General features: G+C 43.6%; 1 protein-coding gene across 1 annotated transcript in view; it reads left to right on the top strand.

Annotated features, from left to right (window-relative positions):
- The window catches only part of REEP1 (receptor accessory protein 1), a gene marked incomplete at its 3' end in the record, with an annotated part of 69956 nt that overhangs the window by 17900 nt on the left and 34732 nt on the right, over nt 1-17324 (top strand). Inside the window, exons 2-4 of the mRNA XM_081999179.1 lie at nt 11150-11222; nt 14344-14420; nt 16293-16413. Of these exons, the coding sequence (XP_081855305.1) occupies nt 11150-11222; nt 14344-14420; nt 16293-16413 (271 nt within the window). The remainder of the gene's footprint in view (nt 1-11149; nt 11223-14343; nt 14421-16292; nt 16414-17324) is intronic.

Here is a 17324-nt window from a genome sequence, read left to right as displayed (position 1 = left end):
CAAGGGCTTACACGGTAAATATGTGGCTGTAGAGATAAGGGAAATCTAACTGTTCTTCTCGCTTACCAGAAACAGCTAAGCAAGAGAATCAAAGCAATAAGTGTTTGTAAATATTCATATAATCTCCTTCACCCCTTTTTTTAAAGCTCTTATGGTAATGGCAACAAATGTTATGTGGGTCTATGTTAAGTCCCACAGTTAAGACAATGTGGTACTGTTCTTCACATACTTCTCTTGGCAGTCAAGTTTTGTTTTACAGGTAGCTAAGTGAGATGTGTACTACTGCCACAGCTCATCTGGAGTAGGCTAAAAGGAGCATTTTCAGAGTCCTACTGTAGTATGACATCTATTATTGTCATACCAAGACCCCAGCTTAGCTGCTTGGGGAAGGCAGCACTTGCAAAGGAAAGGGTGTGGTGTGGCTGAGCAAGAAGGTTCTCCAAACAGCAAGGAAAAGGGGGAGTAGGTCCCCGGCTCTTCTGCACCTCTGATGATGGGAAGGGTGCAATGCTATTCTCCAGATCGTGATACAGGATTGGTTTAGCAAGAGGGTTAGCCAGCAGGTTGGGGAAAGTGATTGTTCCCCTCTATCTGGCAAGTGTGAGACTGTCTGGCTGGAGTAGCATGTCCCATTTGAGTCTCCCTAGTATAAGGAGGGCACTGGCAAAATGCAGTGAGTCCGGTGGAAAGGGACTGAGGCACATGGCGCACCAGGAGAGGTGAGTGGGCTGAGTTTGTTCAGCCTGAATGAGAGATGGTGAAGGGGAGATCTTACTGCTGTCTTAAAAACCATGATGTGTTATTACAGGGAAGATAGAGCCAGGCTTTTTGTAGAGGCGCACAGTGAAAAGGTAAGAGGCAATGGACACAAGTTGCAGCAAAAGAAATTCTGTTTAGATATAAAGAAAAAATTCTTCAAAGCAAGGGTAAGCAAACACTGGAACAGGGGTACGGAGATGGAGATACTGAAAATTTGACTGGACAGGGCCTGGAAAAACCTGATGTAAACTCAAAGTTGGTCCCGCTTTGGATTAAAGACTTGTAGAGATCTCCTTCTACCTGAATTACTCTGTAATTCTAGTCTCAAGGACACATTTCTATTTCTTATGTTACATTCACCATTCTTTAAGTTTCCAGTAGCACACTAAATGATGTTAAATGATATGTCACATAGGTGACACTCTTTCTCTTCTCAGATGGAAGAGTGTGGGGAAGAAAGGTATTTACAATGGTTTGGTTTAATGTTGATAGGCTTTTTAATATCCAAGATGCTGTTTGTTGATACAGGGAAAAAATGGGCTGAAGATTTACAACTGGCAGGGGACCGGTGCTGCTCCTTAGGTGCTGTCTGAGTCTGGCTCCTCTGGAGTCAATGCTGGAGAAAGTTCTCTTACTCTCCAATGAGCCCTAGTGATGAGGCTCCTTGGCACAGAAGCCAAAGCGTTGGCTGTCCCCTATGTTCTTCAGGACAACTTCAGAGTGTTATTTAGACTCCCCTACCTGCTGTTTTTTATCACTTGTCCTAACACTGTGATTTAGGATTATCCACTAAGTGGTCATTTTCCTTCTAATTTATTTTAATTAGAGACAAATAATTTTATTGTTAGTTGAAGCTGAATTCAGAGGTGTAGCCAGAAGCTCTGATTATTCATTAGTGATCTGTGGCTTCAGTACAGAGGCTTGCTTCCTTCTGATTTCCTCTTCTTTATGTCTAGGTTAGACTGGAGGCTGGTCTGTATCGGTTTAGCTCCAGCTGGAGATCTCTCCCTCCTTGTTTATCTCAGTTGTACCATGCATTTCATTAAGATGCTGTTATTAGCCGTATAAAATGGAGGGATTAAAAAGGATGAATGAAATGAGAAAAGACCCTGGAGGAAAGAACTCTATTAAATTCACAATGGAAATCCTTGTCAAATGCATATGAGAAAAGACTAGAAGTCTGTCTTTTTCAAGCTGTATTTCAGTGTCTTATTTTTGTTTCCTTCCTTTTAAAAAAAAATTATGCAGGTCCTAGTAAAAAAAAACAGGTGCCAGACCCCTCCCTAAAATGTTGTTACAGTACCCAGAAGAAATACCAATCTGTGTCTGTGAGCCATACAGAGAAATGTGGTTTGCATGGCCTGTGAACTCCCAGCAATCTTGCAGCTGTTATATATAGCGCATGGCATTCTGATACCCATCCTAACAAAAGCATTAAGATGGTTGGAATATTCTGAAATTACCTGTAGAATCATCTTTCCTTAGTTTTCCTACACTCTTGCTTTAAAACTGGAATTGAAATCTGGGTACTGTCCATGTTTCTGACACAAGCTTCCTGTATAATTTCAAGTGGGTCTCACTGTCCTTATCATTTAAAATAGACATAAAACACTAATGAAATAGAAGTAATCAGAAATCAGTGGAAGTGCAATCGACTTTAATACTCAGGTCACTAATATTAATCCTATGCTTTGAAATCCTTCTTTGAAATGCGTTACCAAAATGAGAAGAGATGTTTTAAAGGTGAGGTTGGGTTTGTTTGTTTGTTTGTTGGTTTTCGCTTAACTAGGAGTTAAATATCAGCTCTGGAACATAGAGTTTATGACTGAGTTGAGTCCCAGTTGTTTTTTATGTGGCTGGTCCCTCCAAATGTTTGATCTTCTAGTTTTTTGGGTTCATGTTGTAGAGTCCTCAGAGATGTAAAAAGTTAAGATCAGTTACTGATGGAAGGAGTTATGCTGTTTATTGCTACTTTACTAGCATATTTATAGAAATGTCCAGACGGTGGTAAGATTTTCTCTGTAGGCTGTTTTTCACCAAGTTAGCCATGACTGTACCTGATACCTGTTCTTACACCAAACTGCTCTCCTTGGCTAGTGTAGAGACCTAGCCAGGGTTTCAGTCCTCCTCCAAAGAGCTTGTGGAGGTCTCTGAGACCCTGTGCTACTCAGAGCAGCCTTGGGACTGCTTGATGTGTGTCAGTGGATTGAACCATTGGTAATCCAGGACTGACGGTGATTCCATGGGAAGTCAACACTTTTCATGGCTTTAGCTGAATATTTGGGCCAAAGAGGTCTTTTGGTTTGGTTTTTAAATTATATTGGTGAGCTAAAATATTCCTTGAATTTAGTTAAGCACTTCTGGTAATATTCTGTCCCTGGGAAGCTGAAATACCGTTACTCTGAGATCCCATGTTGCAATTGATTTGGATGAGTTATAGTTTCATTTATTTTTTTATTCTTGTTTTCTGTCCTATGAGTACAACACTAGAAGTCTACAGCTGTCTTTCAGTGAGGAATAGATAAACAGGAGCTTTTGTGTTTCTCACCATCTCCTCAGCCTGTGGTAGCACTTATGGTTTGATGATGAAAGACTTTCATGACCTGAACTGAGTTTTAAGATGCACAGAGTGTAGGATTATGCTCTAAATTGGGATACCTGTATGTGTTTATGTTTCCTAAAAGTTGATTCATGTAGCATCAGTTAAAATAACTCCAAAATAATACTTGCAGCATGATCCTTGTGGTTTTATACAAAAATAATGCTGAGTTGCTTTGTTCATATGCAGTCCATTTTTCATATCTTTTTTAGCCTAGAAATTAGCGTGGTTATGTTATATGTCTCTTTCTGTTCTTTTTTGTATCATGAGCCTACCATAAATCTGTAGGCTAACTCACAATACAGATTTTAAACCATCTGTCATCTCCGGAATATAATGTCAATGCTTCTAAAAAAGCATTTTTCCACATAAACATCCCCCTCTCCAGAGTTAGGAAAAGCAGCCCTTCCCATCTAACATACCATTTAGTTTTCAAATTGCTGTTTATTTGGCTTGGAAAAAGATGGGGCTCTCAAAGCTCAACTACACGGCCAGTACTAGATAGGCAAACATCAGGGGCACACAGATGCTAAGCCGTGCCTTTCTGGAGCAGTGAAGCTTGCTGAAGATCTGACCCGGTCACATAGCAGAGAATGCTGTCTTCTCTGAAAGGCACAGATTTTATTCTCCTCAGTATTACACTTTGATGAGTTACTTCTTTTCCCCTGAAAGGGTCTGAATTAAGTGGTGGCCCATGCCAGGACTGGGGGAAAGCTCAGTGCCGTGGACTGCTTTCTTCTGTGGACCTGCTGAGCTGAAGCACGGAGAGGGGAGGAGCAGCGATGGGGCAAATGCCTCGGATGAGGCCCATGAAACACTATCTCTTGCAGGCAGCTGCTCGGAGCCTCGTGGCGTGTGCCAGACGCAGCGTTCCTATCAACCCGCAGCCTCTCACCCATGGGTCAAGGCCTCACACCAACCCTACACACCCTCTGTGCAGCCCTTTCCTTTAAAGCATTGCCTCGGGGGCAAACAAATTCCTCTTGCTCCTCAGCAGCTCATCTCCGCTGGGCCAGGCAGCTCTAATGAAGGCAGTGTGATGTAGACCAGCTCTACCTGCAATAAATTTGCTTCCTAAAATAACTGCAGAGCCCTGGGGTATTTTTATAGCAGCTATACAGACCTTTTCTCTTCTGAAGGACTGTAAAGAAAACTGAAGCATTAGCTTGGGTGTAAACTGATGTGATTCTGCCCGAGTTTGAAGTCAGCCTGGAACAGTAACCCTGGGAAGGGCGAAGTACCTGCTTAATCTCGGTTGGGCTTTAACTATGATACTCAAGGGTGTCAGTGTAAATATCAACCCTGTGAGACCCTTCACTGCTGGTAGTTTTAGCAGGAACATTGCATTTTATTAGTCATCAGGTGCATTATTTTAATGATCTCAATATTTTGCAAGGTCTCTCCATCAGTAGTATTGCTATTTTAGCATTTCCATCTTCTGCCTCTGACAAGAAGTGGGGAGAAGGAAATCGTGTTTTCTGCCTTTAGACAAGTCTGGATGTGGGATCTCAATGTGAGTAAACGTAATAGTTGTGTGATGGCTCCAGGCTGGCCAAGGCAGCTTCCTCCACCCGTCCTCCTCACCACATCTCTTCACCTGTTTGTGCTTGGCCATCTTCCAGCTTCCACGGGAGGAGTGCCTTGGCTGAGGAGGAGAAAAAAAAAAAAAAAAAAAGGTGGTGTCAACTGTGCTGCTTTGGGAGGACCAAGACTGCTTAAATTAGAAGCATCAAGGACAGCCCTCGCTCTTGCTATTTCTGCTGGAAGGACAGTCGGGTGTCCCTTTACCCCACAGTTACACCAAGAGAAACGATTAGATTTCACCAGCCGTTAGGTTACATTAACCAAGATGAAGTTTGCAGTTTGCTTCTGTAGTAACCTGTCTGAGAAGTCAGAGGTGGATCTGGACAGGAAGTGGAACACTTGTGCTAGACGCCGAGTTCTCCCTGGCCTGCCCTCTCTTTCCTCGTTGCTGTGAGTGTGCATGGTACTTCAGAAGTGCTCGTGAGGACAAGGTCTCAGCAGCTCAGAGGAGTGTGGGGAGGAGTGTTTCCCAAAGCAGAGGAGTGTGCTGGGTGACGGTTCAAGTGGAGCTTTACACCTTGTTAATACCTGCAGAGGCAGTGAATGACTGGCCAAGGGCATGGGCACAGCTGCATGGTTGTCCTTGGCAGCTCTGAACCAACCCCGCGAGGTTGTTTGATTCCAGTTGCAAATGGAGTTTGAAGTGAGCCTGATCTGCCTTAGGGGTGTCAGGGCCCTGTGCTTTCCTTGGGGTATGTTTTTGTCACTGAGGCACCGTGTACCTTCGGTATTCTTGGAGTGTATCGGGGTGTCAGGCTGGCATGGCTGGGTATCCACATCTCCTGAGGTCCAGGGTGGGGATGGCATCAACTGTCACCCTGAGGTTGGATAGACAAGTTCCTGGCTGCCCTGAAGCCCCTGTGCAGGACCTATTCTGCCGCAAAATGACCACACAGAATCTGCAGGAGCCATCTCCCAGGGAATACCAGCCTGAAGCCTCCTTCTCTGCAGCTGGTGCTTTCTCCACCCCTTCTTGGATATCAGGCATTTGGCCTGTCAAGGGGCTTGCATTAACCCTTTACCTGACCTTGTCCACTGCTTATTTTCACACCCACAGCTGTTGGATTTAAACTGGGAACCTTTGGTGCAAAGACAGTACTGTTTATTTTTAATCTGTGGCACTGTGTGAACATTAATTAGGACTGATAATAAGGAATGCAAACCTATTGGCACCCTTCTCGGCAGTTTCAGCAGAGAATGCTGGCACGGTGACAGCTCAGCTGCCGCTCCATGTGTAAGAAGCACGCACTAGCCGGTGAACATGTTGAGGAAATAGGAAGTATTTCAGTGATTCCTAAACGTGTCCATCCCTGTGTGTGAGCAGAAGTTTGCCATCTTGGCTGCTGTGTGCCAATGATATAGAAACATTAGTTATTTATGGACAAAATAAGGGCTGTTCTATTTGTGTTGTAATAGTACAACGTTCTAAATGTTTGGGCAGCCCAAACGCTGCTGGTGGCATGGTAACTAGAAGAGCAGAACTTGGATGGCTTGGGATGTGGATGGCATCGTGCTGGTATATTCGTAACAGTAGGTAACCATCCAGAAAATACCTGTGTGTTTAAAAATACTCAAGAGAATGGATGTGCAGGCATTTCTGGAGATAACCTGAGTCTTGGCCAGTACTTCTGAGAATCGCGGAGAGTCTTTCTATTTATTTCAGTGGCTGCTGTACGGAATATGAGAATTAATTTTACAGGTAAATGGCTGTAGGACCAGGCCCCTCATGAAGAAATAGCATCACCAGATCATCAGAACTCAAGATGTCATGTGGGGCCCTCCCAGGACCTGGTACCAGCTCTGATGCTGATCCCCAGGCTATAACCTAGATGCTATTAGGAATATTGTCACATCTGGGTTAGCCTGTGCTCTGTGATGGTCAGATCACTGCGTTAGCAGATGGGAGAAGGTACAGGAAGAACATAATAGCCAGGGCTGGCTGCGGGTGGAGACAGAAGGAGATTTGGTGATGGTGCAGCTGATGAGAGAGATTACTAAAGAGGAGCCAACAGTTCAGTTGCTTTAATATTCCCCAGATAATCAAGAAACCACACAATATGGGAAGTTTTGTCCTTTCCTGTCTCATTTAGTGGTGAACTTGAATAATGAAAAAAAAAAACACCCAAATCCCATGTAATGTAATTGTATAAATAAATACAGTTAGTCAGTTCCACAGATTAACTCCTGGTGATAGAGAGGGTTTTTGGCTTTGTTCTCTTCATTCAGTTGAACATGCCTTTACACTGCATCAGGAGCAGGAGCAAAAAACCTCAGTTATTTGTCTTTGCAAAAGAAACAATTGCAGCATTTACAGTCCATTTTATGGATCTTCCTCAGTGCGCTTCCACACACTTTTGTTGCCCTTCTCCTTTTCCTTTCTGCCTCCACCTTTTGACAAAGAATGACCAGAAGCACACGTAGCGGTCCAGACTGAGCATTGCTGCTTCTGATATGCCTGATAGGATTACAAAATTTTCAGCATTAATCCTTATTGATTCTTTAGGAAGACTAACCTTGTACTTAGTTTTTTGCCTCCTGTTGCACTATTAGTTGACTCTTCAGTGATTTCTTTACAGCTGCTGTTTTGTCCTTTTTCAAGGCAATTGTAATTGATGTAGACCGCCAGCATGGAGCAGTGTAAGAATTGTTAGACTGTTGTGGTTGGTTGTTTAGTGCTTTTCCTAACTCTGATTAGAATGATGAATGCTGATGAATGTCACTACTTCCTTGCCTTGCCCTATACCCTGAGAGTATGTGTTTGTTTTAGCCCAGACTGTAGGAACACACCTCCGTAGCTTTAAATGGAGCAACTACTGCATCAAGCTCTGGGAGTCCCTGGTTTGCTGATCAGGATGTCTGCTTCTAATTTTGCATAGAGGGTAAAAGAGCTAAGGGTTTCCGGGGTACATAGCTCATTCAAAGGAGCTTTGAAAGATGGAAATGGGTGGGGAGTGGGTTGACTCTGTATTTGTAGCCTAGTTTCCTAAGGAAATGGGGCTTAAGTAGTCTTTTTTTCCACTGCTGCTAGCTTTTGGATCCACAAAGTGTTTGTGGCAAAATAGCTGTCTCAGAGAGGTCTCAAATGTTAAGTTTCTACATTATTCATAAGAAGTAGCTGCTGGGTAGGAGATTGTCTCATAGCAGTGTCCGCCAGAGGTAAAAGCTGCAGTGTTAACTCCATAGGTAGGTCATTAATTTGGCTTGCCAGCTGGCAGGCACCAGTCAGGCAGTCAGTGCATGTACCATGGAAGGAGTCATAGCACATGTGGTTCCCAGGTCAGCTGGCAGTTGTGGGAGGGAACTGGGGGTCTCTGCTGTGATTCTGGGGATATGTGAGGAAAGGAAGGTCCTGTGGTGTGGTTCAGAGAATGTCAGGTAGAACTGGAGTGTTGCAGAAGAAGATTAGAGAGGTGAGGAGGAACTGGGGAATGATATGCTTAGAATTTATGTGGCTTTGGCTGCTACCTCTCAAACTATGGACTGTCAGGATAACTGTCAGGGAACAGCTTTTTTTAGAGGTGATGGGCTGATATGCAGTGGAGAAGCAAGTAGGGCATCCAGGTGGGGTAGAGATCAGTAAAGCATGCAAGGGAGGCTGGAATGGAGACTTAGACAAGGAATGACTAGTGACTTGGGCAGAGGGACAAAGAATCAGCCTTAGTTTTGTGTATAGTGTGCAGGAGTGATTTGGCAACAGCTGAGCATGGGGATGAAGGAAAGCAGGAATCAACAATAACTTTAATTACACGGGAAGCTTGGATGAGGGGGAATAGAGAAGCACTGTCTTCAGCAGGGGAGATGAACTGAGGGAAGAGACAGAAGATTAACATGTATTTTTGAATTAAATCAACTGTACTCAAGCCTGATCCAAAGCCCAGTGAAGACAGTAACTTCCAGAGACTTTTTGGAATATGTCTATGTGCAGGTATTTGTCTTCAAAACCCTGAATATGCTTTACAGAAATGCCTGAACATCTTTTGTCTTCAATTTGTAGGGTGTACTCAGAGGTTAAGTGACTCCAAGCAACATAGTAAGCCATAGCAGTGACAAGACTGGGATCCAACATTCCTTAAAACAGTTTTCAGTCTGGTAAACCATAGCAGTTATGAATGTCCATATATGCACACAATGTTCTACAAGGCAAATCAGTGAAACTCTCGATCTCTGGTTTAGGGAAAGCACATCACCTTATTGCTCCCTTGCTCTGCATATGCAAAAGTATTGCACAGTTTCCTTCCCTGACGGGAATTTTTTTTAAGTGTTTATTGTCTGCAACTAATTCTTTTCTAGTGATCCTGTAAACTGTTTGCTTCTTCAGGATCCAGTTACTTTCTGTTACCAGCACAAACTGAGGAAATGAATATCAATCATTCAGTGATTATTTGCAGGAAAGAAAAGCGTGAGATAGCAGCCTGCCCAGGCCAAGAAGGAAGGACAGAAATGCGGTACTTTTCATAAGTAGAGCCAAAAATATTATTCATGTGCTCAGCTGTTAGTTTCTGAATATTGTAGAGCTTTCTTCCTTTTGTGAGCACTACCTTCTTTGGATTAGGTCCTGCTACTGTTGAACTCTGAGGGAATATTTGTTATTAGCTTCAGTGGGAACAGGATCAAGCTATTGTCTGTGTGTTCTTCCTTGCTTTAAATGGTGTTGCTGTTTGTTAAGATACCGCAAAGGACAAAAATGCGTTTGGTTTCCCAGAATCTTTCTGAGCATTTTTATCTAATCCCTGCATATAGCACAGCCCCTGTGGGTGAAACAGGTTCAGATCTGATTGTTTCCAGCAAAGCTTTTTGAAGCCAGTGTGAAGCCTCTGTAAAATACTGAATCTCCTCACTCAGTAGCTGCGTTTCTGAAGTCTGCATTGTGCTTCAGGTTTTGCTAAGCTATGCTACAGTAAGCATGATGAATAGCAGACAAATTGTCTTCAGTCACTGCTTTGGAAATCAAGATGTGTGCTGGCTCACTCCATTCTTTCACAAATACCTTCTTGAGCTACGGGAAGTACGATGGTACACCATATCCCAGAGTGTTAATTTTTAATGTCTTACGCACGTAATGGACTCAACTGTAATTATGAGTCCCATGGCACACAATCGCTACTGGAAGGATGGAAAAGACGACTGCGGGTCCATGTGGCTCCACAATTAGGGATTGAAACATTGATCGTTTCCATTCCCAAGAGCAGCGGAAACAGCTGTATGAATTTAAAGCAAAAGCTCCAGTGGAAAGAGCCGTGGATGCAAGCCAATAAACATTCCCCTGCAATCTATTAAATTCAGATTTTGCAGCATCATCTTACTGCATTGAATAAAACTGACTGAAACTTGGGCAGGGCAAAGTGATTTTGACAAGCCTCTGCTTATGTCGAGAATAATAGAAGTGAATAAGCAGCAAGGCAGTGATGCAGAGAGGAGTTAGTATAAACAACTCGCAATTTTTTTTTCTCAGTAGTGCTATTTTTAACTAACAGATCTTTATTTCTTTCTTACATGAAATCTTGAAGCTGATTCAAGTCTTGAAGGACAGCCTCCTTCTCAGACTTGAAAACGAAAGAAAACTGTCTGAAAAAAACACTAGAGCTGGGATTTTTAGGCCTGATGCTGTTGGAATATCTTGGTGGGCAAATTCCTCCTCCTTTGATGCGCCCAAATCGACTTTACTGAGGAGCGCAGGGCTCTTCCCTTTAGCAGCTTTAATGTAGGATAAAGCTCCAGAATTCTAACCCTTGCGCCAGTAGAACTTGGATGCTGCTTTATCCTCTGCCAGCTTTTCAGAGTGCTGAATAGAGGTGGAAGGTATTTTAGACAAATGATATTTTGTCCTGCCTCTGAAAGCAACACTCCTATGTTCCTGGTGTCACAGTAGATTATTTTGAAATTTTTAATTTCCTTTTAAAAGAAGTGTGGTGGCCTTTGTTTTGTTTTGGGGTTTTTGTTTGTTTTGTTTTGTGTGTAACTGCTATGGAAACCATTGCAAAAGGAAAGTCAACCTGAATCCCTGCTCTTCATTCACGCCACTGTCAATAGTTTCTCTGAATTCAGTGATGCAAAATCAGTCCTGTACTGTACTTAGTGCACTCAAGCTTAAATCAAATCCTAACACTAGTGCTAAAGAAACACATTTAACAGACGGGGGAGGGAGGGGGGAAATCTTTCTCTGTGACAGGAAATCAATTTAATCCATTTGTTTGTTTTTTTTCCCAGGCTTATATTTGGCACTCTTTACCCTGCATATTATTCTTACAAAGCCGTGAAATCAAAGGACATCAAAGAATATGTGAGTAATGAGGTTTGTGGCAGTGCTGCAGGGTTTGTTTTCTAAGATTGTCCCTCACCACATTGTAAAGGTGGTGCCTGTGTTCTGGGAAAGCTCCTAAATCAGTGCAAGGGGAAGACTGGCCTGAAGGTGGACTGGCTGGTTGCTAGGCACAAGTGTCGAATAAGGAGACTTGGGTTACTGCTTCTGGCTCCTCTGCAGAGTTGATGTGCTCTTTGACAAATGTATGCTATTTTTCTGGTGGTGTGAGCTGTATACGGCTGACTTAAAAGGTATTTGGCATCCAGAGCTTTACATGTTTTCCTTTGTTTCTGAAGAGCAGCATAAATCAAAGTCATTCCAAAAAGGCTTGAAGTTTTAGCTGCGTACTCAAAACAAGGATCAGAGGAGGCAATTTGAAGCACATATGACTGAATCCTCAGATAGAAATATCCTTCCTTGTGGAGCGACCTATTTACAGGCAGATCTGGCAAATGGTTCTGTTGTCTTGTCCTTTTGCTGAAAAATCTTCCCTGGGCCCCATTTTCTAAAGGCGTATGGGGCCATCAGGGAAGGTTAAATGTGGGAGAATCAAAACCACTTGGATGCTCTTGGGAGTCCTGTAGGATTTGTAACACCCTTCACAACCTGAGTTCACTGAACCCAGCTCAGCCTTAAGATCTTGACTCTTCAATCCTCTCAAGATCCCAGGGATAACAAGTTCATTTTCTCCTCTGGGTAACAGCGTAGGTGGCTATCCCATTAAGTCCTTAGTGCAAGCTCAAACTGGAACTCACTGTAGCTGCTGAGATTTTTCCTTTCTTATCAGTCCCCTCCTTCAGATAATGGTCTTGGATATTTTGAGAATCATAAGCGTTACAGAACATATCAGATACTTAAGGCAAAATGTCTCTGCAACCCTTGCACAGCTGTGCTTCTCAAGGTTTGTACACCCTTTGCTTGGAAATGGTGAAGACGTGCACTCACATCCCCAAGCAGTGTCTGACACTGATTCTTAACATTTCCATAGTCCCTTTCTGGAAAATATTTTGTTGAAGGCTCCAATTCCTGTTGGAAATTCAATTGCAAAAGAGGAACTCACATCAGGCACATGGGGTCATGATCCAAATGTGGGAACAGCTGATCTAAGACCTGGTCTGCACTTACAGTTGTTTTTCAGTTTAACACACCAGTTGTGGCAATATGTCCGTTAGGGGTCTGATTTAAAAAAAAAAAAAAGAAAAAAGAAAAAAAAGAAGTAGTAATTTACACTGACACAAAACAAACCTTTATTTACTAGTCAAAACTTATGTCACTGTAGTTTATTTTTATTCTGCTTGGTAATAGTCATTTTGATAAATGGTGTTTTAGGCTGATCCAAGCCCATCCACACCAGATCTTGCTTTGTGTTTAAAAGTTTTGCTGGCAATAATGTCTACAGTGAGGCTTTGAGGGAGCCGCAGTTATGTAAAAAGCCTGGCAGAAGCTGCCCTGGGAAGACAGTGCTCTCGGGCATTTGGCAGTGCCATTCTACTGCTGTAACACTAAATATAAATACATATAAATATACATAAAAATCTCAGGGGAGCAGTTTTCTAGCTGCGCAACAGGTGCTCAGGGAGTAGTTTCAGTACCTGCAGGGAGATGGAGAGAGACTACAGGTACGGTCCTCACTGCATCAGGGAGAAGATGGAGCAAGCCATTTCAGAGCTAGTGAGATCCAGATTTATTGCCACCTCCATCCTCCCTTCCCCAAAAGCAGCACCTGGTGTAGGTATCCCTCTTGTACTGCCTTCTTTCCAGCCTTCCTTTATTCTCTTGCAATTATCTCAGCCTTAGGTAACATGGTCCAATTCTCTGAATCTTGGATTTTCATGGATTTTACTTCCTTAAGCTTTCTAACATTCCAGCAAAGCTGCTTAGGGATCTCCATTTACAAATATAGCTAATTAGATGACAATTTTCACTTAAATTAATAACTTTTGTCTTACCATCCCTTTTCCTTTGGAGAGACAGATTCTTAAAGCTGTTTGGACTTTCAGTTTTACAGTTTTACAATGGAAAAAAATACTGAGGGGGAATGAAAGGTTTCTCTCTTATCTCCAGTACTTAGAAATTATTCCTTACATCATCTCTGTGATGACAGTGCTGCAGAAGAGGAGCACCACGTCACTTGATAAAAATCACTGGAAGTGCTGATGGCATGTGAGAAATCCGTGGTTTCTTTTCCAGCCCAAGAAGAGTTAATACTGCATACATCAGAGTAGCTTAGGTGTGCTTTTAAATGCCATTTAGTGCTCAGTGACAAAAATCCCCAGATTCCTGAATTACTCAAGACACTACAGTTTCCCTGACTAAGTCACAGTCCCCAAAGACTCTTTCTGTGTCTGTCACTGTCACCACAAAGGAGACCATCCATAAATCACCCACCAAGCAGTCAACCCCACAGTAGCGTTACCATAGTTGAACACGGTGACAGCACAGTACATGCTTTCCCTACCAATTTGAGGTAAAATGCTTTCACCTAAGCCCTAAGTAAGGGTTTTAAGCTAATGCTCTTGCCCTTGTCATGGCATTGGGCTCAGGGTGTAGATGTGAGGAGGCACCGTCACTCAGCTGACGTACGCTAATTCAGTAAGTTGTGGTGAGTTGATTGTGTCCGGAGCCCTGGATCATGGGATGGGCAGTTACCTCTTTATCTCTTCCTGGCTAGTTTCCCCTGCCTCTAGATATTATGTAAGTAATTACATTTGTCTTAATTACAGTTTGGCCAACACCCTAGTATTAACCTTTGCTATTAAGATGAGCCAAGTAAGACTTTTAATGCCCTGTGATAGGGCTATGGTCCTCTGCTGGTCAGTGGAGCTTCCTCTGTAGGGACAGACTCAGGCTGCTCTTCTTTTCATGATACTAATCCTAAAGGCCACAATTTCCTTCCCAAGAGCTTGTGTGGGAATCTGATGTGTGTTATGTGCTGAGGTGGGGGGAGCTCTGGCATCTTCAAGTCCGTAGTCATTGTTAAATACACAGCGGGGGGGAAAGAACCTTTTTTCTGTGGGAGTTATTCTGTGCATGTGTGCCTGTAAGAGATAGTTTGAGGCCCTTGGGGAAAAATGACCCAGCTACTGTTTTTGTTTACCAGGTCAAATGGATGATGTACTGGATCATATTCGCCCTCTTCACGACAGCAGAGACATTCACGGACATCTTTCTTTGCTGGTGAGCACCAGATGGGATAAGGTCTTTGGCATGAGATGGAAAGAAAATGGAAATACTTACAAGGGGAAAAAAGGGACACAAAGGTGCACTGCCTCCTGAACATGGGGTTAGCAGTTTCAGACACATAGAGGTGTTTTGTCTGGAGGAGCCATGCTTCCTTTCTCAGTGCTGTCATAGGAAAAGCAAGAAAGAGGGCGGAACTACTCAGTGATAAATCAGTGAGAAATCATTCCAGGAGTCTCAGTCCCCTGCCTGTCAGAGAGAGGTGCAGCCGATTGCCGAGTTGGGTGCTTGCAGAGATCATCACGTAAACAACAGTAGCTTTAGCTACAGGCATAGTTCTAGACTTACCTAGCTGTGTCCTACAGTAAATACACAAGCTCTAGGGATCAGGCAGAAACAGCCTTGCAGCACAGGACTTTGTGGGTTGCTGCATGGGTGGTGGTTTTGGGATGTTATGCCAGGCCCGTTCCCAGTTAGGCTGGGTTTACAGTTTGATGGAGGAAGTTACAGCCCGTACTGATGGGGGCTCTCTGGTGCCGGTGGACCTGGTGCCTGGTGACTTCTGACAGTATGACAGAATATAAATGCCCAATTATCAGATTCAGTTCCTTAAATTTGGATGCTCAAGTTTGGAAATGTTTGTTGCTTGGTTGCCCTTTTTAGTAAGGCCTTTCTAGTGGAAACCAGTGAGATCAGTAGACTTGAGGATGAAAATTTAACTGTAGTGCATGGCCCTCACCTAAAGCCGGTTCCTCTGTAGCATTGCATGGCTCTAGTGAGTCCTCCAGACACAGGGAATGGGGGGTACTTGGCAACATGTCAGATCTGTTGAAAAGGAGATAAAAGACGTTATTTTGTCTCTGTCTAATTTGCATGCAGATCTATCTCCACTGTGTTCATCTGGAGCATTGATTTTTTGGAGGATGTATTATGAGGGTCTGTCGGGAGGAATGACAGAGGGCTTGTTCCAGCCTGTGAAACCAAGTATGCTGTAGAGATCCTCAGTGAGGTGCAAGACCAACCTGGCAAGTCCATGCTCGGAGTAGAGCATTGCAGAGGTCCATTGGGTCAGACCTGGATGCTGTAGGGTCTCAGTGATTAGTGCTGTGCTAGCACAGGAGTCTGTCTGGGTCCAGCTGGGCTGGTGCATAGCCGTCAGTCACAGGGTCTCTGTGCTGCTCTGACTTGCCCCTGCCTACAAAGGGTAGCATTGGTTCGTCACACTGCTGGCAGCAATAAGCTGGCCCGCATTAGGATGCTGCCAGGCAGCCAGCCTTGAGCTCTAGGCTCTGTCCTCCAGAAAAGAGTCTGGATAATCTAATCTTAAGAAGTCCCTGGCTTGTTGTTACAGCTAAAGCATGTCCTGTTGTTAGTTAGTGTCCTGCGTATTTTGCCGTGCTACCTGAAAGCCACAGTGTGGATCTGCACCTTTATGTTCCTTGGACAACAAAGGTTCTTGTATTTCAGTTTCAGTCAGATAAGTGTTATCTTAAAAGCAGAAAGGCAGAGAGATGAAAGATGCATAAATATATCAATGGAATACTGATTTTCTGGTTTGCTCTTTGCTCCTTCATGACTGGGGATACTATGAAGGCAGCATCTGTGCTCTTTGCCTGTAGAAATCTCTTAACACACAGCAGCAGAGTCTTCCAGACCGTTATATAATGGTCCTGATACCCAAGTAACGATTTACCCAAATGCCTAGTTGAGATGTGTGCAAAGGTGAGTGAATGTGTTTTGGTCTTTGGATTCTTTGGTAAGCAAAAGCTGCCCTAAGCTAGACTGGCTAGTCCCTTCCTATGCTGAGCACCTCTAATTAAGGGCAATGGTTAAATTGGGAGTGGACATTAACAGCTCTTTTTCTTCTAGGTTTCCATTCTACTATGAACTCAAAATAGCTTTTGTAGCTTGGCTGCTGTCTCCATACACAAAAGGCTCCAGCCTCCTGTACAGGAAATTTGTTCATCCAACGCTGTCTTCAAAAGAAAAGGTAATCACAGGTGCCCAGGTCCCCTCTGGATGGTGCAGGTCTACAATGTGTTTACTCCAGTCTTCGTATGGCTCATTTTCATTGAAGGACTGGGAGTTGCTGATTCTCTTCCTCTATCGTTTCATCATCTCCTTTTGGTTGGTGTTTTTGTTCTTTGTGGTTGTGGTGTTTTTGAATACTGGCATCTGTTCAAGCGCACTCATGCATATTAACTCATCTTTGTGCACTTGAGAAGTTGGGAGAGAGGGGGATAAAAATACCTACTGAGCTGCTTTGCACTTACTGGCTGAATATAGCTGGAGTGCTATGTTGTGGCTGGATAGAACAATTAGAGAAACAGGGTCTGGCAGCCAGGGCCCCTGAACTTTGTTCCCAGCTCTGCCTAAAACATGGTGCGGCAACGAGACAAATAGGCAAGCCTGTCTGAAAGGGGCTTAGTAAGCACTTGCCTGGTTGGGAGACACACAGCATGCTGAAGTAAGGCGTGTAGCATGTTGAGGTCCTGGGTTGAGAAATGTCTTGCTCAAATTCATGGTGCTAATTTGAGGGGGGAGCATTACAGCTTGGATCATTTGCCTGCCTAGGAGGTTCCTGTGGCTGTGAATGGGACATTGTCAGGCAGATCCATTTGGCTCATGTGAATACATGGGCCAAGAATAGCTATCGGTCGCATATCAACATGCAGACTACTAAGAAGTGAATAACTGTTTTCCACATTGACAACTATGGAAATAAAAGATCTCTGTTTAGCCACAGGCAGTGCATAAACAGTTGTTTCTCAGTTTTGTCCAAGGACAGTGGGGATCAGCCCCCTGTCTCCCTGCTTCCTGGGAACATTTGCTTATGCTTCTCACAAATGCTTGTGCATTTTGGTTTACTTCCTCTTATCTATTAGGAATATAGAGGGAATC

Source organism: Phaethon aethereus, assembly GCF_964289735.1.
Source record: "Phaethon aethereus genome assembly, chromosome: 4".
Classification (NCBI taxonomy): Eukaryota; Metazoa; Chordata; class Aves; order Phaethontiformes; family Phaethontidae; genus Phaethon; species Phaethon aethereus.
Note: the sequence above shows the minus strand (reverse complement) of the source record. Positions and strands in the feature narration are given on the sequence as shown.